Source organism: Lathyrus oleraceus, chromosome 5, assembly GCF_024323335.1.
Source record: "Lathyrus oleraceus cultivar Zhongwan6 chromosome 5, CAAS_Psat_ZW6_1.0, whole genome shotgun sequence".
In the NCBI taxonomy this organism is placed as follows: Eukaryota; Viridiplantae; Streptophyta; class Magnoliopsida; order Fabales; family Fabaceae; genus Lathyrus; species Lathyrus oleraceus.
Genome location: NC_066583.1, coordinates 219,864,291 through 219,890,931, shown reverse-complemented (window position 1 = coordinate 219,890,931; position 26,641 = coordinate 219,864,291). Strand labels below are relative to the sequence as shown.

The 26,641-nt window shown below is 36.2% G+C and overlaps 1 protein-coding gene across 1 annotated transcript; it reads right to left on the bottom strand.

Annotated features, from left to right (window-relative positions):
- Window positions 1-4,126: 4,126 nt before the first annotated feature.
- On the bottom strand, window positions 4,127-5,695 carry LOC127079810 (uncharacterized). The gene is made up of 3 exons (XM_051020178.1): window positions 5,558-5,695; window positions 5,027-5,497; window positions 4,127-4,351 (listed from the first exon to the last, which is right to left on the bottom strand). The coding sequence occupies exons 1-3, from the start codon at window positions 5,693-5,695 to the stop codon at window positions 4,127-4,129; spliced, it is 834 nt and encodes a 277-aa protein (XP_050876135.1).
- Between the last annotated feature and the right edge of the window lie 20,946 nt (window positions 5,696-26,641).

Genomic DNA, 26,641 nt, shown 5'->3' with positions numbered 1-26,641 from the left:
AAAGAACCATTTATATGTCGTTTTCTCAACACCATATTGACATTGCGCATAATGGCATCCCCACCACCCAATAACTCGACCCTAAACTAGAAGTCATTTAGATATTGTGACAAATCTTTACCGACTTCTTTCACAGTAAACTTGGATATCATACGCTTCTAAATAGAACCTACAATAAATGGATGTATCCCACTTATGAATTCTCGGAAAGTGTGTCGATAGTTTCATAGTAATAAAATATTGAATTCACATGAACTTCTTTTTAACAAGACAAAAAGTGTGTAATGCGTAGAAAATAGTAAATGGGAGAATTATCAGGTTTGAAAGTGAAAATAAGATAAATTGTTCAGACATAATTATGAAAGCGATCAGGTTGTGTATAAAATCCCCTATTTCTCTATTGTTGATGTTCGATGCCTTACCTGAACAATCTTATCACTATAATCCCATGATGAATTAACAAAACCGCTACAATCGATCCCTTTCGGTATAACTCACTAATCATTACTCAGAGTTTCATATCCCTAGTCCACTAGCGTAAGTAGGATTAGACAATGCAACAGAGCGTTAATTCACTAGCCACTACTTAGCGTTTTCTATCCCTAGTCAACCAGCATAAGCATGACAATTGTCGTAGGTTTAACACATAGGTTAATGGTCAGTATTTCCTATATGCCAAAAATCAGATTAAAAGAGTATCTCACATAAAAAAACATTACGAACAAGAAGCAATTGAATATAATTATAGATCAAAGTATTCATGCAAAGTCAAATCAACATGTGTACCAATAATATTGAAACAGGTTCATCAAACACAACCTAACATAGAGAGATTTAGCTACTCATAATTAAAAATACAATACCAAAAACAATTAAGAAGAATTGCATATGAGATTCCTTGAAAGATTGGCATCCAATGGCTTTAAATGCTCTCCAAATCACCTTTGATGCTATAAAACTCGTACTTATATGCCCAATTTCGTAACCCTTGAAAAAGTGACAAAATCCCCTTTAAAAAACCTTCAAAATTAGTCAAACGCATTAGAAAAGCCCAGAAAAAAGGGTCATCGTGCGCGTGATGACCTATATCGTGCACACGATGCTTCACGTGATGACCTGCATCACGCACGCGATGTTGTGCATGATTATTCCAATAGCTACACACTTTTGCTCCCCTTTTCACCTGATTTTTAACTAATTCCTATTTCTTCACACTTAGCTGTTTTTTCCTCATTCTTTGGTCTTTCTTCTTCATTTTCGCTCCTCTTTAACTTGTTTTGATCAGCTTCTTCGACCAAACTAATGCATTGATGTACTATCATCACAATCCCAAACTTGAATCATTACTTATCCTTAAGTAACTTGAGTGAAACTACACATTCCAATAGAAAATAAGTTACACAATAACAATTGAACATCACCATATAATTTTTTTTACCTGACCATCGTTCTAGCTTTCAACTCTCATCTGGAAAATTCAGTAAAGATCCTCAAACTTTGACGAGTACTCAATCTGTCTCTTATCTCACCTTGACTCACTCAATGGATAAGGTAATATCTCAATCAATATGCAAAATAGTTTATGCTTAGCTTGATCATATTTGAGGGTTTTTCAGTTGTATCTTGGCTTATGTTCGGGTAGGATATTTTTGGGAAAGTAGATTTAAAACTTTAGAATTAGGTGCCTAGTTCTCCTTCTATCACCATACCCATTTGTTCCTTCTAGATGGTACTAGATATTTTTCTATTATGGTCCTTATTATGCTTGGCATTCTTTTACCCTTTTTTAAGTGTCTTTTTTTACTTCTTATTTTCTCATAATTTTTGAATTTTTGACCAATTTTCTCTAGTACCCCAACCCCAAACTTAAAACTTTTCTCACTTCCAAGAGCAATCATAAACTTAATCTTTTTAATATAACTTAAGAACTACAATTCTATCTATCTCCAAAGAGAGGGTGGAAAGATAAGATCTTTCAAGTCATATGGCTAAAAATTAGGGCTAAGTCACCGCAAGAAAGGATAAGCTCAAAGTGGTTAGCAACAAATATACCTATTACTACAGAGTGACTAAAAAGGCTCAAAGTTATAACAAACAACGAAAGATCTACTTCAAACCAGGTAAAATAATAATACATGGATACACTCAAGAAGAAAGAATAGTGAACAACAAAATCTATTTGGCTCAAACCTTACTAGTTAAGGTATCTAAAGATTGAGTACAAGTCCTTTGATTTTTTTCTCATCATTTTCCTTCAAGTTGTAAGTTTCCTTCCTGATGGTCAAGTTTATCCTGGTTCATTTATTCATTGCTAAAGTGATAAACTTATAAATTTGGAGAGAAAAAACACAGCTAAAAACTTGTTCATTAAAGACAATTGATTGAATAATACAATGGGGGAAGAGCACTTATAGTAGTTCTTGCTCTTCTCTAGGTTACATTTGAAAATAAAAATAAAATCTTCTAAAAATTGAAAACTACATGTCTTTTCATATGTTATTATTACGAAAAAGATCATGTATAACATTCATTGTGTTGTAGAAGTCATTATTCCGCCTAGTTCATTATGTGCACATATGGTCTCTCATACTTTCTTGCTCTTGATCTTGGTTGGTGAAATATTTCTCCATTTCTTCAGCTTTTGTGAATCGGGCTCTTATGCTTTGAGCCAACATATGGTCTTCTTGTGGATTATAGAAGCCTTGGAACCTATGATCGAATCTCGGAGGTTCAACATACAAAGTGGGTGAAACTTATGTAATCCACCTCATAACCCCCACTGCGTGAGCTTCCATTTTTCTTTGTAACTCTGAAGCCTGTTGACCTTGCATTTGTTGTTGTTATCTCTTCACTTATGGTTGGTAGAATCCTTCATCATTTCCTACTTGATTATCTTCTTGATCATTTTTAACCGCTTCTCCTTGATGCATGTTCTGCAACCTCCTTATAGCCAAAGCATTGAGAGGCGCTTTTGGACTGAATATCTCATCATCGAGATAAGCGGGAACACCTAGGCATGGCAACGGGGCGGGTCGGGGACGATTTTTACCTCTCCCAAACCCAAACCCGAATCCCCAAACAATCCCCGTTCCCCGCCCCAAACCCAAACGGGGATGGGGAATCAAAACCCAAACCCGTCCCAAACGGGTTCGGGTTGGGTTCGGGTATTCCCGCCCTGCCACCATTCATTTAGTAAAATCAATTTTTTAATAGAAATATTTATTTTTCCAAAATAAAATTACATTACAAATAATAAAATAAAACAATCTAAAAAAATTCCATACATACATTTCAAATATTTTAAATAATAAATTCAAATTAAAATATCAAAACATTGACCACATATTTAATATTTTAAATTATCAAAAATAAATAATAATGTACATAGTAAAATAAACGGGGCGGGTTCGGGGACGGGTTCAGGGTGGGTACTAGTGTCCCCATTACCCAACCCGTCCCCATATTTTAAAATTGGGGAAAACCCAAACCCAAACCCAAACCCAGTCAAAGCGGGTTTTCCCCGTCAACTTCGAGGCGAGTTCGGGTTGGTACCCGCGGGTACGGGTTATATTGTCATGCCTAGGAACACCTTATCTCTTGCATAATTCATTTATAACACAAAAATGTCCACAAGCTCGTTGTGCAACATTAGCCATATATTTAATATTTTTACAATTTAACCGCCCCAAGTCAATAGGTTCCCCCCTCAAAAGAGCTAAAAGACCTAAACACCGCTTCATAATGAATTGTGATTAGTTAGACGCAGCTTGTAAAGATTTCACAAAAATGAGGCCCAAGCCCTTGGAATTTGGTAGAAATTGACAATTTTGAGTCGCAGCGTTATGCCACGCTCAACCACCCATTCTACCCCTGACCTACAAAAATATTCTAACATAACTTGGGTTATTTCCTCGTTCATAACCTTATGCTCATGTCTCTAGTTACTAAGAGCACATACATGAGGAGGTTGCAAATTAAAAAGATAATTTATAGCAGAAGGAGAATAGGCAATATACTTACCTCGCATATAAGAGGTGTATGTGCTTACCTCACCAAATGTTGTGTTTGCATAAAACTTTAGGCCTATGCTTTTATTTGATTCACGAATCAAATTGTTAAAACTTATTCAGCATCTTTGCTGCAGAACCTTCACTACCTCTCCCAAACCTTGCAAATCTTCCATTAAGAAGGCTCTCTCCCTCACAATATGGTAATCCACTAATTTGAGATATTTTTCAGCATGAGCCTCGAAAAGAAATTTGAGGTTGGGGAAGGTAGGAGCATTTGGAGTAGGGGCAACTCTTGAGGATGAACCTCTTGTCAATCTTTCTCTCTGTGAAGTCATTTGTGCCTATAACAACACAGAGAAAAGAAAAGAATCACGCAGACAATATGCTCATATGAATTTGTGAAAAGCAGATAGAGTAGAAAAAGAATTATGGAAAAAGTGATTTAAAAAATCACTATTTATAGGCCAACTAGTTGTTGCCCATCGCATGCATTATACATACATAACACGCGATGGCTATGTTCCTCTCGAACATCTCTTTCTAACAATCATATCATGCACGACATGCCTTCATTGCGTGCGCGGTGTTAACAGTACTTAGATTCTTCCCGAACGTCTCTATCGTGCGCGTTATGCACATATCACGCGCGTGATGGTGTTTTATCACACGCGTGATAGCCTACGTTATTATTCCAGGGGCTGAAGCTTTTTTTCTTCTTTTCTTCTCATTTACCTTTTCTTTCTTCTCTTATTTTACATGTTTTCACTTCTAGTAAATAACATACAAATTGAATATGTTTAAAAATTCTTACCGATGGGTTGCCTCCTCTCAAGCGCTTCTTTTTTCGTCATTATCTTGATGGTCCATGCCTAAGGCACGTCAGGCACAAGGGATACTTTCACGTCGGTCAATTCACTTGTTTTCTTTCCTTTGTCAACCTTAATACATTTTTCCTTCAAATGGTAGCAAGTATTCAAGTACTCCACATACCGTGTCTAGTCATACACAATAAAAACCACTTTTTCTTTGTTGAACTTCAAGACAAGTTCACCAGTTTCCAGATTTATCAAAGCTTTCCCATTTTTCAAGAACGGGCATCTGAGAATAACCGACCCTCCCGAATCTCCTTTTGTGTCAAGTACCACAAGATTCATTGGAAACACTAAAACATCGACATGTACTAACAAGTCTTGTAAGATATCGAGCGAATGAGTAACAAATGAATCTGCTAAAGTAAGAGTCATATTACTCAGTATGATCTCTCCCAAGTTAAATTCCTTAACCTTATTCGATGGCATAACATTTATACTATACCCTAAATCACATAAAGCATGTGGAATCTTTACTCCACCAATATTACAAGAGATAGTGAACTTACCTGGGTCCTTTAGTTTGGGTGGAAATGTTTGAGGCACTGCTATCTCATCCCTCTCAGTCATGTTTACTTGTTCCTTGACCACTTTCTGCTTCGTCCCTTTTAGTATTGCCTTCATAAATTTAGTAAACTTACACATTAGTTCTAAAAACCCATGGAACGAAATACTTACCTGAAGTGTAGTCAACATCTCTTTAAACTTTGCAAACATTCTTGCCTCTTCTTCATGTATTAGTTTCTTCTTAATTATTGGATACAGTGGTTTAATGTAATCTGGTAGTTCTGGATTGGGATCATTTAGGTTTTGCATCTTCGTCCTTCTCCAAGGGGAGTTTTATCTATTAATTGTTCAATGGTGAGTCCTATTTCCTCTTGGCCACCCTGATTTTCATTCTCCTCTTTTTCAATTCTCACTTCTTCTTTTTCCAGCAAGTCCTCTCAACTATTTAATCTTCATTGTTGTTAGTGATCACCTCAAAACCTATTTCTACAGCTTTGCAAGACTCATTCTTAGGATTATCTGTCGTATTACCTGTAAATCCTTCACTAGAGCCATGTAGGGAAGTTATTTATCTAGATAACTGACTAATTTGCACCTCCTAATTCTTTATGGATGCATCATGGTTCTTGCTCATTGTTTTTTGCTGCTTATTTACCTCAACAAAGCTAGTATGAGTTGCTTGGATGAAGTTTTACAGGGTCTCTTCCAACTGAGACGATTTCCTTTGGATATGAGCTTGTTGACTTTGCTGAATCCCTTGAATTGCACCTGAGTTCTGGTTATTAATCCATCTGAAATTTGGATGATCTTTCCATCCGGGATTGTAGGTGTTAGAATAAGGGTTATTTCTTCGAAAATCAGCAAATTTAGCCTCTTCATTGGATCCTTCCAAAAATTATCTCCCATTTTCATGTCCCTCGCCATATAAATCATACCTAAGTGTTTGTACCTGACTCACGTTAGCCTTACCCAAGCTGCTTTCAGCTAGCTTTTTGTTTAATAATTCAATTTGGGCTAAAAGTGCAGGATGAGTATTAACAACTAACATACCTTTGGATGTGCCAAAATTTTCAATTTTTACTAATCTTTCTCTCTTCGAACGATATTCATTCAAGCATATATTTTCAATAAGGTCTTTGACTTGTGGTTCAGTCATCGATTGGATCGTGTCTTCCGTCGAAGCGTCTAACAACATGTGTGTCTGACTCTTTAGGCCTTTGGTGAAATTATTCATTTGCTCCATATTATTCATATTATGATTTTTCACTTGCGTAATAAAAGTTTAAACCTTTCCCATTAATCATACAGTGATTCAGTTTCCTGCTACTCAAAATTGGTTATTTTTGCTCTTCGCCTAGAAAATTGAGTGGTGGTGAAGAAACTCTCTAAGAATTTGTCCTCCATCTCATTCCACGTCTAAATAATACCATTTAGAAGGAAAAGTAACCAATCTTACATCCTTCCGATCAGCGAGAACCGAGACAACCTTATCTTGACTTGGCCTTCCGTGACGTCAGCAAGTCTGCACATCGAAGTTATTTCGTAAAAGCGTGCAAGATGCTCCCACATATATCTAATTGCGTTCCCATCAAACGGATTGTCTCTTAGACCTGAAAGCACATAATTTTTAATATCAAAGTTAGATGGGTTTATCGATACAAATCCTCTCGAAACCTGTCCTTCGTTGGTCCTTTGGCAATAGTCCCCCATAGTTTAGGATGGTACAACTGCCATGGTGATCTCCTCTTCAGTGTCCAAAGAAATCACTGGTTGATATTCTACTAAGATTAGGGGTGGCAAAACGGGCCCGGCCCGTTGGGCATGCCCGTTTTGCCCTCACTTTAGTGCGGGGCGGGCTAAGTATTTAGGCCCTCACCCTCTAATGTGTCCGCCCCGCCCCACCTCATTTTTTCGCGGGCTTTTGCGGGCATGTGCATTTACATAAATTTTTGTATTTTTAGGCTTAAAGAGTGCAGTGCCCGCGGGCTTTCCCCGCCCCGCCCTCACTTTTTTGCGGGGCAGGCCTAAGTTTTAGGCCCACATCCTTAAATATGACTGCCCCGCCCTGCCCCGTTCTTTTACGGGCTTTTGCGGGGCGGGTCTAAATGGGGAGGGCATGCCCGTTTGCCACCCCTAACTAAGATCCTTTGAGCTAGAATTGTCTCTTTAACTTCTCTCCTGATAGCACGTGCGATTCTACCGATTTCTAGATCAAACAATGCCAATGTTGATCCTGAGATGCGCATACACTAACATGAAATACCTCAGTAGCACTACGATTAACAAGAAAATAAAATAGAAATAAAAAACTAAAAGGCCTAATTGCAACTTTGGTCCCCCTATTTTACTTTTTTTTAGTTTTGGTTGCCCCATTTTAAAAACCACATTTTTTATCCCTTTTTAAAGTTTTCGTGTTGAATTTTAGTCCCCCAAAAGGGATCAAAATCCAACTCAAAACTTAAAAAAGGGACCAAAATTACGGTTTTAAAATGGGGAGACCAAAACTCCAAAAAAGACAAAATAAGGAGACCAAAATTGCAACTAAGTCAAACTAAAAACAAAACGTTGCACAAGCATTGCCTTGTTGAAATATCAACAGTCCCCGACAACGGCGCCAAAAACCTGATGACTTCTCGGCAAGTGTATCGGTAATGTCTCAATAATAAAATATCAAATCCACATGGACTTATTTTTAACAAGACAAAAAGTGTGCAATACGGAGAAAATAGTAAATGGAGGAATTATCAGGTTTGAAAGCAAAAATAAGATCAATTGTTCAAACATAATCACGAAAGCGATCAGGTTGTGTATAAAATCCCTTATTTCTCTATTGTTGATGTTTGATGCCTTACATGAATAACCTTATCACTATAATCCCACAGTGAATTAACAAAACCGTTACAATCAATCCCATATGATATAGCTTATAATCACTACTCGGAGTTTCATATCCCTAGTCTACTAGCGTAAGCACGATTAGACGATGAAATAGAGCGTTAATTCACTAGCCACTACTCAGGGTTTTCTATCTCTAGTCAACCAGCATAATCATGACAATTTCCCTAGGTCCAACACAAACTAATGGTCAGTATTCCCTATGTGCCAAAAATCAGATTAAAAGAGTATCTCACATAAAAAACATTACAAGCAAGAATCAATTGAATATAATTATAGATCAAAGTATTCATACAAATTCAAATCAACATGTGTACCAAAAATATTGCAACAGGTTCATCAAACACAACCTAACCTAGAGAGATTTAGCTAATAATAACTCAAAATACAATACCAAAACAATTAAGAAGAATATCATATGAGATTCCTTGAAGGGTTGGTCTCCAATAGCTTCAAATGCTCTCTAAATTACCTCTTATGTTGTAAAACTCGTACTTACTATCACGCGCGTGATGCTGGATGTGAATATTCTAGTAGTTCCACGTTTTTGCTCTTTTTCACCTGATTTTTTACTAAGTCCTATTTCTTCAACTTGGTTGTTTTTTCCTTATTCTTTGGTATTTCTTCTCCATTTTTTTATCCTTTTTAACTTGTTTTGATATGTTTCTTCGACCGAATTAATGCACTGGAAGACTGTCATCACAACCCCAAACTTGAATCGTTGTTTATCCTCATATAACTTGCCTGCAACTGTATATTTCAACAAAAAAACAAGTTGCACAATAACAATTTAACATCACCATATAATTTTTTCTTTACCTGATATATCGTTATAGCTTCCAACTCCCATCCGGAAAATTCAAAAAACGTCCTTAAACTTTGACGAGTACTCAACATATCTCTCATTTCACCTTGACTCACTCTATGGATAAGGTAATCTCTCAATCAACATGAAAAATATTTATGCTTAGCTTGATCATGTTCTAATACAATTCATAAAAGAAATCAAAACACACACATTTGACGACTTTTTTTGTTGTATCTTGGTTTATGTTTGGGTATGATATTTTTAGGAAAGTAGGTTTCAACTTTTAGAATTAGGTGCCTAGTTCTCCTTTTATCATCATACTCATTTGTTCCTTCTTGATGATACTAGAGATTTTTCTATTGTTGTCCTTATTATGCTTGGCATTCTTTTACACTTTTTTTTAAGATATGTCTTTTTCCACTTCTTACTTTCTCATAATTTTTGAATTTTTGACCAATTTTCTCTAGTACCCTAACCCCAAACTTAAAACTTTGCTAACTTCCAAGATAAACCCCAAACTTAATCTTTTTCATACAACTTAAGAACTATAATTCCACCTAACTCCAAAGAGAGGGTGGAAAAATAAGATCTTTCAAGTCATATGGCTAAAAATTAGGGCTAAGTCACTGCAAGAAATGTTAAGCTCAAAGTGGTTAGCAATGGATATACCTATTACTATAGGATGGATAAAAAGGATCAAAGTTATAAATAAACAACTTCCTCAGTGTGTGTTAATTAATCAAGACAAGTTTAATCAGAAATAGTTCAAACCAGATAAAACAATAATGCATGGATACACTCAAGAAGAAAGAATAGTGAACAATGGAATTTATTTGGCTCAAACCTTACTAGTTGAGGTATCTAAAGGTTGAGTACAAGTCCTTTGATTCTTTTTGGATCATTTTCCTTCAAGTTATAAGTTTCTTTCCTGATGATCAAGTTTCTCTTGGTTCATTTGTTCACTGCTAAAGTGATAAACTTGTAAATTTGAAGAAAAAAACACAGCTACAAACTTGTTTATTAAAGATAATTGACTGAATAATACAATGGTGGAAGAGCACTTATAGTAGATCATACTCTTTTCTAGGTTACATTTGTAAATAAAAATAAAATCTTCTAAAAATTAAAAAATACATGCCTTTTCATATGTTATTATTGCGGAAAAGATCATGCATATCATTCATTGTGTTGTTGAAGTCATTATTCTGCCTAGTCCATTCTGCGTGTATATGGTCTCTCCTCCTTGCTTGCTCTTTATCTTGGTTGGTGAAGTAATTCTTTATTTCTTTACCTTTTGAAAACTGGGCTCTTAAGCTTTGAGTCGACATATGGTCCTCTTGCTGATTATAGAAGTCTCAAAACACATGATCGAATCTCGGAGATTCACATACAAAATGGGTGAAACTTTCGTAATCCACCTTGTAACCCCCACTGCGTGAGGTTCCATTCTTCTTTGAAACTCTGAAGCATGTTGACATTGAATTTGTTGTTATTGGTTATGCATTTATGGTCGGTAGAATCCTTTATCATTGCCCGCTTGATTGTCTTGTTGATCATTTTGAGTCGCTTCTCCTTCATGCATGTTATGCAACCTCCTTATATCTTAAGCGTTGAAAGGTGTTTTCGGATTGATCATCTCATCGTCGGGGTAAGCAGGCACACCTGCTCTCATGCACAATTCATTTATAACACAAAAATTCCCACAAGCTCGTTGTGCAGCGTTAGCCATATATTTGATATTTTCATAAATTAACCGCCCCAAGTCAATGGGTTCCCCCCTCAAAAGACATAAAATACCTAAACACCACTTCACAATGAATTGTGATTGGTTAGGCGCGATTTCTAAAGATAACACAAAAAATGAGACCAAAGCCCTCAGAATTTGGCGAAATTAAGCATTTTTGAGTTGCAGCGTTAAGCCAGACTCAACTACTCATTTCCTCGTTTATAACCTTGTGCTCATGTCTATAGTTACTAAGAGCACATACAGGTGGATGTTGCAAATTGAAAAGAGAATTTATAACAGAAGGAGAATAGTCAATATACTTACCTCTCACATAAGAAGTGTAGGTGCTTTCCTTACCAAATGTCGTGTTTGCATAAAATTCTAGGCCTATGTTTTTATTTGCTTCACGAATCAAATTGTTGAAACTTACCCAACACCTTTGTTGCAGAACCTTCAATACCTCTATAAAACCTTGCAAATCTTCAATAGCGAAGGCTTTCTCCCTCACAATATTGTAATCCACTAATTTGAGGTATTTTTTAGCATGAGCCTCAGAAAGAAATTTGAAGTTGGGGAAGGTGGGAATGTTTGGAGTAGGGTGAGCTCTTGATGATGAACCTCTTGTTAATCTTCCTCTATTTGAAGCCATTTGTACCTATAACAACACCCAAAAAAATGCTGCATGGAGAAAAGAAAAGAATCACGCAGAAAGTATGTTAAGATGAATTTGTGAAAAACATAAGGATTAGAAAAAGAATTATGGAGAAAGTGATTTGAAAAATCACTATTTATAGGCCAACTAGTGGTTGCCCATCGCGCGCACTATACATCCATCGTGAGCGATGGCAAAAGTCATATCCAATGTCTCTAACATTTATATCGTGTGTCTCATGCCTTCATCATGCGCGTGATTTTAATGGTACTTGGATTCTTCCCTAACGTCTCTATCGTGCACGTTATGCACATATCGCGTGCGCGATGGAGTCCTATCACACACATGATGTCCCTGTGGGGAACAATTTAATGCACATGAGAATAACGTCAACTTTAGGCACCATGGAAGCTTCATAGAACAATATGGTTGGAATAGACCATTATTCATATTTTTATCTTCATCCTCAATACAAACTTCTTTATGACCCAAATCGTCTTGCCTAACAGATATCAACTAACTTAGAAAGACCATATACTTTTCCCCAAGTGGCCAAACACCCTAAAATCTGATGTTGTTGTAAGGACTTCTGATTCTCAAACATGTGATCCTACGTATTTTGAGGCTTGACCACCTATGGAGTGAAGCAAGAAAAAAGTAACAACCAAACTCAAGCACCTAAAGACCTTAACTCAGCGACCAACTTATAAAGAGTATCTTTTAAATCCTATGAGAAAACAAGACGACATCTAAGAGGTATACTTTTCAAATTGAAGATAAGTGATGTGAAGACTCTTTCTAACAACATTTCATCTAGAACAAGCTCTTCATTTGCGTTAGGGGTATCATAGTCTGCTATAGATGGTTTTAAAATATGTAAGATGTGGGTTCTGACCTTCCCTATCCCATGAGAAACATGAACCAGACCATCGGGACAATGACATGTCCGACTCATGATATGAATACTCATACACTTTCATGGCCATTCATTGCTTAACCACACTTAAAGAGTTATCCAATGCCATAAATAAACTATGATTGTTCTTAATGATAGGTGTAGAATCTTAAAATGAGAAATTATAAGATAAACACTATTGCTTTCATACTTTCCAACAATGGAACTCTCGAAATGGAATAATGCAAACTTCCTATATGAGTTAAGATCATTAGACAATGCAAAAATGCACCTCTTCTCTATGCAATACAAAATTGCATATGGTTAAGAAATTTAATCAAACGAGTATTAAGCATTAACGAAAGAGCATTTTACCATGGTTGGTTGTGTTGTTGCCTTGTATTACTTTGTTTTCATATCAATGAAATCAGAAAAAGGAGAAGATGAAAAAGCATAAGGATCGATTTAAAATTAAAGTGGTTTCAATGTTATAGTATCAATTATGATCAAAACAATTATCAACAGTGAGAAGTAAGCTTCAATATAGATAATATATCTCATAGAGAAGTCGAACCGTACATGTCAAATATTTACATTTTATTTATAAAAAAAACTATAAATTTAGTATATCATATTTAAGTTAAAAAATATATTATATAAGAATGGTCAAAACATTTTCATTTGTTTGTATCATCTAGGAATGACAATGGGTACCCTTTCGAAAGGGTACTATAGTGCATGTCCCCATACATACCCATATTTTTAAAAAGCATCCATACCCAAGCCCATACCCTCATAGGCAACAATTTTAAAGTATATCCCCATGCTCATGCTCTTTGAGCATCTCAGTGCCCGTACCTATACTCATTATCCACAGGTTAACAAGAACAAAAAAACAATAAATAAATAAATAAAAATATCACAACTAAATTTAAATGTGATTCAAAATCCTTCAAATGAACTCACAAAATATTGCAAACCAAAGTATTTAGAAAAAAATGAATCTCATACAAAATATGTAAATAAAAGTGTATATTGCAAAAATATGAAACGTAATTGAATTATGTAATAAAAAATAGAATATAGTCATTAATTTGTGACTCCTGAACTTGTGTTCTCCGTATCCTGAAAAATAAAATACTTTATACTAAAATGTTGTAATTTATAATAAAAAATTGTTGTCATAATAATTTTTTTAAAAATTAATGTACCTCTTCTCCGGAATCATAATCTTGAAAAGAATGTAATCACTTGTCTTTCACATGCAAATTTTGCTTTGCTCTGATCATACCAATAGAAGCCGAAACTAAACAAAAAACGACTAAACAAAAGTTTCATTGAAGAAATATATAAATGTAAAAAAATTTACCTTTCTTTTTATTATTCATCCAACTTTGTGCATACATAAGTGCCTCCAAAGTATCTTCATGAAGTTTAGAACGACGAGGACACAATAACCTGTCACTTGTGCTAACATTAGATTTTGAAACAACCGTTGAAATTAGGATGGGTAAAAGATCCTTAGCAATTTTTTGCAAAGTCAGATACTTAATCCCATTTGTTTTCCACCATCCAAGTATATCAAATGTAACACTCCTAGGCAATACCTTATCTTCCAAGTAGATATATATTTAAGACTTTAATTGTATATCGCTAGTATCATTGACAAATGAGTCATAACCACTAAGATAATTGTTATTAGAAACATTATCTAAATATGTATCAATGTCATTTGACTTTTCTGTTGATTTAGGCTTGATATTCTTCAAATATTGAGAAGAATAATTCTTTGATGTTGATAATTTCAATTGAAGATGTACTTCCATAAAGTAAATGAAATAAGTCCTTTAATAACTTCATTTTATATCTTTTATCCAAAGCAATTGCAATACCCACGATTCCATGAATAACAAACCAATATTTGTTAAACTTACCTATCATTCTGAAGACATTTTTAATTGCCTCAATAGAGAAAGTCTCTCATTTCTTCAAAAATAGTTTTATTTCACAAACTAAAGGAAAAAATATATATTTGTTGTGGGATATTGTGTACCTGAAAACATCTCAGTTACACTATTAAAGACTTCAAATCTATTATAAATTTCTTTTGCAATTTCTCAATCGCTTGTTGTAGGAAAATATGTATACAAATTCTCTCTTATTTTCAAATGAATAAAAACATCCTTATAAGCCAATGTAATAACAAGTATGTGATAAGTAGAATTTCACCTAGTTTTGCAATCAAGAATTAATTTATTTGTGATTGAAGCTTTTATTTGGTGTGTTGCTTCTCTAAAAGTTTATTCTCTCTTAGGTGTGGTTGTCTAAAAATCCACACTATTTCTTGTTGGAGAATGGCCATCCAAGGCGCAACGGAATTAAAAATTTCTCCATTTAGTGATCCTTACGAATGGGCATGATCAGTGATAGAATCGTTACCTCTTGTGGCGATTCAAACCTTTGGTGCAGATCTCTGATAATGATCAAAACCTTTGATACAGATCCACGGGGCGATCACGAATGTTGAACGATGACAACGTCTCTACTCAGTCCACACGAACGGATTCCTTCAATCGCAGTGCTAGCTGTTATGAATAAAGGCTTTGAGTGCGAGAGAGATACGAAATTCCAACTCTTCAGTTGTGTTGTTTGTCTCAGTGAGTTACTATGCTTCTACCCAAGGGGTTCTATTTATAGAGCCACTTGTGTGGGCTTCAAGCCAAAAAGCCCACTTAAGTGCATTTTGGCTCATATCTCATAATATGCCAAAATCACTTAAGTATTTGGTACCTTACCATATTTCGTATTCTGCTTAAGTACACCGTACCTTACGATGTTCCTTAATTATTCTATCTCTCATCAATCCGTCCTTTGTGTGTGACCCTATAGGTTTTCGCGACGTTGGCAATTATATTAAATCACGCATTTAACATAATAAACAGTGAGCGGTATCTAGCAACACATCACTGCTACCCAAGTCACGAAAATGACATGTGATCTGACAAAACCTCCTGTGATAATAATTATGTGTATAATTACCCCTTTGCCCTTATGTCTATATTGAACACAAGGTATAGACCGTGTCACCCTTGTCCAGTTCAATATTGGGCTCATAGACATTTATCCTGTTACGCAGGATGGGCAAATTCCATCTAGGACACTCATGTCCCTCAGCATGCTTTGTGGAGTATCCATCAACTGTCTTTATGGTTATCCAGTTACGGACAATGTTGGATCAGCAACAAAGCACTCGACTCTACATCTAGGATCCATAGTGGTTTCAGGTCAAAGAGTGGTATACACTATTATCACCATGAGAATAACTTATGACACTTTGCATAACTTTCTATATAGTATTCTCATAGCGGGTCAATCCGGTATAAATATTACTCCTAATATTCATACCTATGTTTAAGACTTGATAACTCTTTATCTATGATCCATGAGATGTGATCATCAGTCTACAAACATAAAAGTCTTAATGCTTTAATGTTATCCCACTTCACATTAAAGCTCGACTACGGATACTTTAAGAATAGTGCCCTTATGTTTAATGTGTTCTCATGATTAAGTCACACTTAATACATTAAACGGACTATCTATTCTAGGGACTTTATTAATCAACCATAATAAAGAAAATGCCTTTTATTATTAATAAATAATTCGATACAAGTACCAAAAGTATTGGCCTCTAGGGCTTACACCAACATTTCTAACCTTCTCTATGCCATCTCCAAGAACACTCAAACCATCTTGAGCAATTAAATTTAAAATATGAGTGCAACATCTCATATGAAATAAATGACCCTCAAGCATAAAAGCATATCTTCAAGCTTGTTTAGCAACATACCAACAATATATTCATTAATGTTACAATTATCCAAAGTGATGGTTGACAACTTCCTATCAATATTCCAAGTCATTACACATTCAAACAACTAGTTTGAGATGGTTTCAGATGTATGTGGACGTTCTACATACACAAACTTATTATGCAATATAATTTATTAAATGTTAATACAGTTTAAAATTCTACATGTAAGATAAAGTTAACAAAAAACTTATATATATCATATTTTAAAATACGACTTTGCATACCCCAGTCATCATCAATGTAGTGAGTTGTAATGGTCATATACCATTTCTTTTGGTTGCTAGTAGTCCACATATTTGACGTTAAGCAATTTTACTCTCGATCTTGTCTAAAAGACTCCTAGTTTTTAACTTTTCATTTTCATATATTTTGATAATTTCACTTTTAATCGTGTTTCGACTATAAACTTTGAACAAGGATCGAACACCTTCTGAATATGATCTAAATTCCAAATGATTAACTATTGAAAGTGGATACTCATGAATAATTATCATAGAAGTGTTAATATTAATTCATATTTTGAGAAACTTGTAGACAAAGTTTGTTAGAGGGTATTTTAGTATTTCCATTAAGTCTCACTTGTATTTAAGTAAGTGAGTGGTGTGAGCATTAGTATATTTTCTTTTTGAAGTGTGTGTGTGCATTGTGTGTGCAACCATTTTGTAACCATTTCAAGAGTAGTGAAAGTTTGTTATTATTCTCTCTTATCTCTCTTGTTCATTGTTCATATTTATCACCTTGTGCATCAATAATTAGTATCTAGAGCTCCGGTTCAGATCCACAGGGAAATACCACAGAAAATTCGTGTTTGAATTTTTGTTCAGAATCGTAATAGAATCATATATCTTGATTCTGCAGGATTGGGGAACACTGTGTTTAGATGAGATATGAGCGTATTGCACGAGGTTGAAAATGAATGGAAACGGTAATCTAAGCACCAAGCTTCCAGTGTTCGATGCCAAGAACTGAAATCGTTGGATAATTCAGATGCGTGTGTTGTTTGGAGATTAAGATGTTCTTGATCTCATCAATGATGGTTACGTTCAGGTTGCACTTCCAGAAAATGCAAAAGATGCGCAGGGAAATGCTCAGCATGATCTGAGGAAGAAGGATCATAAGTATTTGTTCTACATCCATCAATGTGTGGATGTGAACATGTTTGAGAAAATCGTTGATTCGATGACGGCGAAAGCTGCGTGGAACACGCTGGTGCGATGCTACGGAGATGATGCATCAGTGAAGAAGGTGAATCTTTAGTCACTATGTAAGTAGTATGAGAATCTCAGCATGAACAAAAATGAGAAGGTACCTGACTATATCTCCAGAGTGATTCTAATCACAAATGAGATGAAGTCGTATGGAGAAACTCTCTCTCAGGAAAGTATCATTGAGAAGGTACTTAGATATCTTACTCCTCATTTTGATTATATTGTTATAGTAATTGAATATTATAAGGATCTGAGCACCATGAGAATGGAAGAGCTGCAAAGCAGTCTAGAGGCGCAAGAGTTACGTCTGACTGAAAGAACCTCTGAGAAAGAGGTAGAGCAGGCTATGAAAGCTTCTTTTGTCAAGAAAGACCAGAAATAGTCTTTGTCAGAAGCCAAGAAAAGACATGGTAAGTCTCAGAAGTCAGAAAACTCAACTTCTGGGAGTCGGAAGGGAAAGGAGAAGTATGGCAAGAGAAAAGTTCAATGTTACTGTTGTAAGAAGGTTGGACACTTCGCTGCAGATTGTTGGTCAAACAATGAGAGGAAATCAGAAGAAGTGAATATAGCCAGAAGTTATGATGATGAACATGTGCTATTAATGGCTTATGATTCTGATAGTGCGTCTCTAGAAGACTGGTGGTGTATGGACACTGGTTTTTCAAACCATCTTACTGGAAATAAGAAATGGCTAGTTAATTTTAACTATGGGAAGAGGACTAAGATCAAATGTGCTAATGATAAGTATCTGAATGCTGAAGAAATGGGGAATATTAGAGTGATTCTGAATAATGACAAATCTGCGTTAATTCAGAATGTCTGGTATGTTCCTGGCATGAAAAGCAATCTGATGAGTGTAGGTCAATTAATTAAAAAAGGATTCTTGGTTACATTAAGTACAATTTTGAAGTTGTATGACTGTAACCAGAAGTTGATTATGAAGTCAGAACAAGGAAGGAATAGAACATTCAAGATGAATGTTAAAACTGCAGACTCTAAATGCCTTAGTGCAACAAGTGTTGTGAAGGAAAGTGAGTTTTGGCACAAAAGAGTTGGTCATTTGAAATTCAGAAGTTTAAGGCATCTGAATTCAAAGAAACTGGTACGTGGAATTCGTGCAATTAAGAAACCAGAAAAACCATGTAATGTGTGCATGAGAGGGAAGCAACCCAGACTGCCATTTGCATCAGAAGTAGCTCCACTACGCCAAATAAGGGAATAGAGGGCGCTTTTTTTGGCCTATAACAGCGCTTTAAAGCGCCCTCTAATCTGGCACTGGCATAGGTAAAGACAGCGCTTTTTTTCCTGGTGAAAGCGCTGTCTAAAGTGGCTCTTTAATCCCTTTAAGGGCCACTTTAGAGGGCGCTTTTTAAAGAAAGCGCCCTCTAAAGTGGAAACATTTAAGGGTTTAGAGGGCGCTTTTACTGGAAAGCGCCCTCTAAAGTGGAAACTTTTAAGGGTTTAGAGGGCGCTTTTACTGGAAAGCGCCCTCTAAAGTGGAAATTTAAAGGGTTTAGAGGACGCTTATTTTGGGAAGCGCCCTCTAAAGTGGGTGGTTATTTAAAATTTTTTTTTTAAAAAGCGCTATATATTTTTATTTATTTTAGACAACCTGTATATTGAAGCAGTACACCCAAAACTGTATAATTTGAAGCCCTTTTTCACACATTGCATTCAACAAGCCTTATATACAACAATCCATACATATACAACAATCCACTGATACATAATCGTTTAACTTCTAAAGATTCTAAATATACAACCAATTCATAACTTAAAAAGAAATAAAACTAAGTAGCAAAAGCATCTCTGAGATGTATTTTTTTTGCTAGCAGTAGTCTTCTTAGCAACAACCTCTTTTTGTTCAATATCAATAGCATGAACCTAAAATATCATAAAATTAGTTAGGTGATGTATAAGATCAAGAATTAACATTTTCTATGCATAAATATCATATAATTGTGTTTATACCTTTTTTTTTATGCAACTGACTCGATTTGCTGCGTAATCCCCTTATATTTTTGGTCCCTTATCTTTTGAAGATAGAATTGATATTTGTTTAGATGGACATGTTCCATTGTCGTGGAGGGATACTTTCAAATATCCAGCATCATCATCTACGCGAATGAGGCTTGACGACAATGGAACATCTCCATCTAAACAAATATCAATTGATACTTTCAAGTATCCCTTGCCCCTTGCACGAATGATTGACTTCATAATAGCCATTTTACCTGTAATAAAGAAAACAATTAAAATCAGATGACAAATGTAAAAACAATTAAAATCATAAGTCATTTTACCTGTAATAAAGAAAACAATTAAAATCATTTGACCTGTACCTTTTTCACTAAGTTCTCTTTCTTTTCTTGGTTGGAATATGTTCTACATGTCTCTTAACAACACGGACGGTTGGATTGATCCAAATACCCTCATTATGATCATTTCTAATATATGAATCATTTGATATAATATTCTCATCTTGATCATTTCTGGTAAACGATTCAATCTCAACATCAATATCACCTTGATCTCCAGTGTTTTCATCAATTACTTTGTTGGAAAAAAGAACTATAGATCATTTCGTACTTTTCGGATCATTGACATAGAACACTTGTCTAGCTTGAAAGGCTAGAATAAAAGACTCATCTTTGTATCCCACTCTATTAAGATCCACTTGCAAAAATCCTGACTTATCCATTCGAATGTCGTTATTATTTTCAACCCACTTGCAACCAAATATAGGAATCTGAAACTTCTCATAATCAAACACCCAAATGCGCTCGATAACACCAAAATACGACAGATTTGCAAATTTGGGGTTTAAGTCCTTCACACTTGATATGTGCATTGCTTCAGCTACCACGGTGACACCACTATTCTGCATAATACTTTTATCATCTTGTTCTTTGGTATAAAATGTGTATCCATTAATCGCGTATGCGCTATAAGAAAAAACATGGAAACTTGGACCATATGCTAAGCATCTCAACCTTTCTGTTATTGAAGCGGGATCTGAATAATACTTTGAATAAATATGATCCTTAAACCAAGGTATAAAACATCGATTGTGCTCTCGTACTATCCAATTTTCATTTCTATTGGGATTTAAACCTCGGAGAACATCCTTGTGAATTTCAACATACGGCTCAACCTCATTCTCATTGTGCAGAACATACAAATGCACTTGATCCCGTTCGACCCTTGATACTGCCACGATTTTATTTCCAATTAGATTTTTTCCTTCTTTCTTTTCGACAAGCTGAGACTTGGGGAGTCCGATTGACTGAACATTAGACAAATATTCAGTACAAAACTCAATCGCTTCTTCAACAATGTATCTTTCAACCATACAACCTTCTGGTCGACTTCGGTTCTTCACGTACCCTTTTAATATTTTCATATAACGTTCAACAGGGTACATCCATCTCATATAAGCTGGTCCACACAATTGTGTCTCTTTCACAAGATGAACAACTAGATGTACCATTATGTCAAAAAATGATGGAGGAAAAAACATTTCAAGCTCACACAAAGTAATAACGATTTCTTTTTGCAACATTGGTAAGATCGCAGGATTGATCACCTTACTGCAAATTGACTTGAAGAAAGAACACAACTTAGTTATAGAGCTTCTTACTTTTTCTGGAAGAATAGAACGTATACCTATTGGGAGAAAATGTTCCATTATAACATGGCAATCATGGGTCTTTAAACTCTTTAACTTGAGGTCTTTCATAGACACAAGTCTTCTAATATTTGAAGAGTACCCTTCTGGAACTTTAACTTCACTTAGAAACTTACACAATGTTTTTTTCTCCTTTCTAGATAGAGTATAAGCAGCAGGCGGTAGATATGTTTGTTTTCCTTTCTTCAAGGGTCCTAATTCAGTTCTTATTCCCATCGCTATCAAGTCCTTTCTTGCCTTAAGGCCATCCTTAGACTTTCCTTGTATATTGAGTAACGTGCCAATAACACTTTCAAATACATTTTTTTCAATATGCATAACATCAAGAAAATGTCTCACATACAAGGACTTCCAATACGGCAATTCAAAAAAAACTGACCTCTTCTTCCACCCACTTTTGACAAGTGTTTGGGCAAAAGGCTTGCCAAACTGAGTATCCAAATCTTTCACCTTTTCAAAAATTTGATCACCCGTCAATATAGGTGGAGCTCTGCCTTGTTCTCTCTCTCCATTGAACGCCTTTCTCCATCAACGGTAGTGATGATTTGAATTTAAGAATCTCCGATGACCGAGAAAGACATTCTTCTGACCAAACTCCAAGCGCTTCCAATCTGTTTTATCTTCACAAATAGGACACGCACATTGACCTTTTATGCTATACCCTGATAGATTTCCGTATGCTGGAAAATCATTAATTGTGCCAAACAACATCGCCCTCAAGTTGAAACTTTCTTTCCTATATCCATCATAAACCTCCACACCGGTCTCCCACAAAATCTTTAAATCTTCGATTAAGGGCTTCAAGTACACGTCTATGTCATTCCCTGGTTGTTTAGGTCCAGAAATCAACATAGACAACATCATGTACTTACGCTTCATACATAGCCATGGAGGTAGGTTATAAATCATAATAATCACAGGCCATGTACTGTGTGAGATACTCTGGATACCGTGTGGGTTCATTCCATCAGTAGATAATGCCAAGCGAAGGTTTCTTGATTCTTCTCCAAATTCAGGATAATCATTATCAATTTTCAACCACTGTGGTGAATCTGCCGGATGTCGATACTTTCCATCTATAATTCTTTCATCTGCATGCCAGGTCAAGTGTCTTGAATCGGTTTCACTACGAAACATGCGTCTAAATCTCGGAATAACAGGAAAATACCACAAGACTTTTGCTGGAGACAACTTGTTCTTATATCGCGAGACAACGCATTTAGGACACTCATTTAACGATGCATACTCATTTCGAAACAAAACGCAATCGTTTGGACATGCATGTATCTTATCATAGCTCATGCCAATAGAGCACAACATCTTTTTGGTCTCATATGTTCGATTGGGAAGAACATTATCCTCAGGAAGCATATCTTTCAAAAGGGCTAATAACTCTGTGAAACTTTTATCCGACCATCCATTGCCCGCCTTTAAGTTGTACAACTTTAATACCGCAGACAATCTTGTGAATTTAGTGCAACCATCATACAAAGGTTTCTCTGCATCACTTACCAACCTCTCAAACATTTCGGGACAATCCTTAAGATCTCCTTCAAGTGCTTCTGCAATCTCTTCAACTCGATCACAATCGTATGTATCTGCGCCACTATAGTTTGAGGCATAGGTCGTACTATCCCCTGGTTCAACATTCTCGTTACTTTTCTCACCATGCAAATTCCAACATGTATAACTTCGATCAATTCCATGCCTCATTAGATGCGATGTCAACTGAACTGCGTCAACCCGTTTCCCATAACAATAACCCAAGCAAGGACATATCATTCTACTGGGGTCTTCGGCGTGCGCAACGGGAAACTTAACGAATTCTGATACCCCATTCTCGTACTCTCTCGACAATCGATTGGAAGACATCCATGTATTATCCATTAATAATTAGAATAAACAAAAAACAATTTCAGAAGAGAAACCAATTTCAGAAGATACTCTGTGCAGGGCATTCATGTCTCCATTTACTCTATCAAATAACATCCATACCTAAACTTCTTAAGTTACTAGCTACGCTATGTACTGGTTGGCTGTTAATGAAGAATTCAAACACATTCGGACCTAGGTTTCTAATGATACTGGTGTTGACACAAAATCAGATGTTCATAAGTCGTATAACCCTAACTACTGGGTAATGTAGTCCCATTGCATGCGCTATCATGGTCACTAAAAACCAACCGTCAATTGCCTAATAAACCCAAACTATTTAAATGACTATGAATATTGAAACTTTACAGGTCGAAACAAACGTAGCATAGACAACAATAACATAAAACTGAAATGGGGCAAAGCTAAAACAAAGCAATAGTGCAAGTAATAATGTATGCATCGTGTACCTTTGATTGGTAGAAGGAGGAAACGTCGTAGATCTAACAGAGGTGGAAGGAGAACGCCTTAGAACCCTAACGTGAAAAAGAACGAAAATAACAGAGAGTGAAATAACAAAACGCGCAGTATGTTATAATTTTAATGTTTACTAAAGGGGACCTTAGAGGGCGCTTGTGGAAAAAAAGCGCCCTCTAAAGGGGGCCTAAGAGGGCGCTTATGGAAGCGCTCTCTAAGGCTTTCCAGAAGCGCTTTATAAGCTGGAAATACACATGGACTTATAACAACGCTTTATTAAAAGCGCCCTCTAAGGGTAACCTTAGAGGGCGCTTTCTAAAAAGCGTCATGTATTGTTGTCCCTCTATCTCCTCCTTATTTTTTCGCTTCACCTTAGAGGGCGCTTTATTACAAAAGCGCCCTCTAAAGTGCGCTGTCTATTGCTCCTTATTTTTTCGCTACACTTTAGAGAGCGCTTTTGTAATAAAGCGCCCTCTAAGGTGCGCTGTCTATTCCAGTTTTTGGCGTAGTGAGCTCCAAGAGCAAAGTATGCTTTCAGAGTAGAGCATTCTAATGTGTGTGGACCATTTCCAGAACCTTCACTAGGAGGGAATAAATACTTTGTGTCATTTGTGGATGAGTTCACAAGGATGACATGGGTATCCCTTATAAAGTTCAAATACGAGGTGTGTAACACCCCGATTAAAATAAGAGAATTATTTAATTGAGTCAATATTATTTTATTAATTTAATTAAATAAAGTTGAATTATTGGATTATTTTTATTATTATTATAGATGTTATTTATTTTAATAATAATTAAATAATAAAATAAATGGAATATGAAGAGTGGAAGGGTAAAAGTGGAAATTGGATAAAAGAGGCCAAAGTGAGGACTCAGGTTTTTTCACGTGTTTTGCCTCAGAGTCAGAGAAAGGGGGAGAAACGCTGAAGAGAAAGAGAAGGAAGAGGAAAAGGCCAAAGATTGCTCAGAGCTTCCTTCAATCCAAAGAGGTAAGGGGTCTGAACCTTATTAAACAATAATATGCTGAAAATGGTGAAATATTGGATGAACGAAAATGGGGATTTTAATCGAAGGAATTCGTAGAAATTATATGCAATGATGTTAGGATTTGTGAAATCGAATAGGGGACTATTTGTATTAGATGATATGAATGATTTTGTGTGAAATTTGGATTGTGGAAGGATGAATTTGGATAGATCTCGTAGCAGAAAAAGCCATTGCAGATCTGGAAATCTGGTTTCTGGTCATACGCGTATGGCACTAGGCAATACGCGTATGAGATTGCTGGTACGCGTATGGCACTAGGCAATACGCGTATGGATGAGGAAGATGATGTTTTGAACGTGTTTTGGTCTCTGTTGGTACGCGTATGGGAATGTGATACGCGTAGCATACGCGTATGGACATGGCAATACGCGTATGGATTTGGTCAGGCGTGGGCAATACGCGTATGGGCATAGGCAATACGCGTATGGGCAGACTTGTGGTCTTTCCTGGGCTGTTGTTGTGCAGTTTTTGTTTGGTTAGGCTGAGCGAGGTAACTTAGCTGATGCATGGTATACGAGGGATCATTTCCCGTTGCTTTGAGTGGTATAGATATTAGTAGAGTGTGATAATACTGTGTTTGATTATGTGGCATGATGTGATATGCTTTTGTGATAGAATGTGTTAATGATGATGATAACATGAATATATGATGCTGTTGTTGCTATGTTGATTATGATGCATGCTTGGTGTGCATGCATTCATGAAAGGCCGATGCCTAGTGATGAACGGACTGAGTTCCAATGATGTTGTTGACTCCAGGCTTGTTGAGAGGCTTGGTTCCTTGCGGGGAACTCGGATTCTATGGTGATGAATCTGGGAGTGGTGATCCTGTAGTTGGTCACAAAATGGGTATACCGAGTCGTGTTGAGTCATGCATGGGTGTGTGCATTGCATTTGATATGTTGTTTTGTTGATGTTCATGAATATGTTGATTATGATGATTATGATGAGCTGTGTTGGCATATGTGAAATATATTTATGTTTATATTTCTGTCGTTATATTATTATTTAATAATGTAATTCTCACCCCTTCTGCATGTGTTTATGTTCATCTATGATGAGCAATGTGCAGATAAAGAGGAGTAGCTATTGTTGAGGTTTGAAGAATAAGTGTAGAGTTATTCTACAGAGTCGAGTCAAATGCTCTGGTCATGTGACACCGGGGTTATGGGATTCGATAGATAATTGATTATTATTTACGTTGTTTATGATGACTAACATGTTGAGATGTTTTGTTGAGATAATGTTGAACCATTATTATGAATTGTTATATGATGAATGATAATATTAATGTTGTTGTCCGCTGCGAAGTTTTAATAAAATAAAAAATAATATGTTTTATGTTGTGATGCGATAATTGTTATGTTGTAAGAAATGTAAACTCTTCTACATGTTGTACTCTGATAATCTATTTAAATATGTCGTTTGGGTAGAAGGGTGTTACATTAGTGGTATCAGAGCATGGTCAGTCCAGTCGAGTCATAATGTGATGTTTTCCCTGTTGGTCGATTAGTGTAAATGACACTGTCGATATTTAACGGTTGTAGTTGTGTCGTGCAGAGTATGGCTGGAGAAAATGACCGTGCGATTGCTGAGGCTTTGGCTGCTATGGCGCAGGCTATGCAGGCGCAACAGAATCCGCCGGTCGACGAGTTTAGGAATTTGGGAAGGTTTCTGAAGAATAACCCTCCTACATTCAAGGGGCGCTATGATCCAGATGGTGCTCAGATTTGGCTGAAGGAAATTGAGAAGATTTTCCGGGTGATGACGTGTACTGAAGCACAGAAGGTGCAGTTTGGTACGCATATGTTATCTGAAGAGGCTGAAAACTGGTGGGATAACACTCGACAGAGGATTGCAGTACCAGGTGCTGAGATGACTTGGGAAAGGTTCAAGACGGCCTTTCTGGAGAAATATTTTCCTGCTGATGTGCGATGTAAGAAGGAGATGGAATTTCTGGGACTGAAGCAGGGTAACATGTCTGTTGCTGATTACGCTTCGAAGTTTGAGGAGCTGGTACAGTATTGTCCTCATTATAATAATGCTGATGCTGAGGAATCCAAGTGTGTCAAGTTTGAGAACGGGTTGCGTCCCGAGATCAAACAAGGTA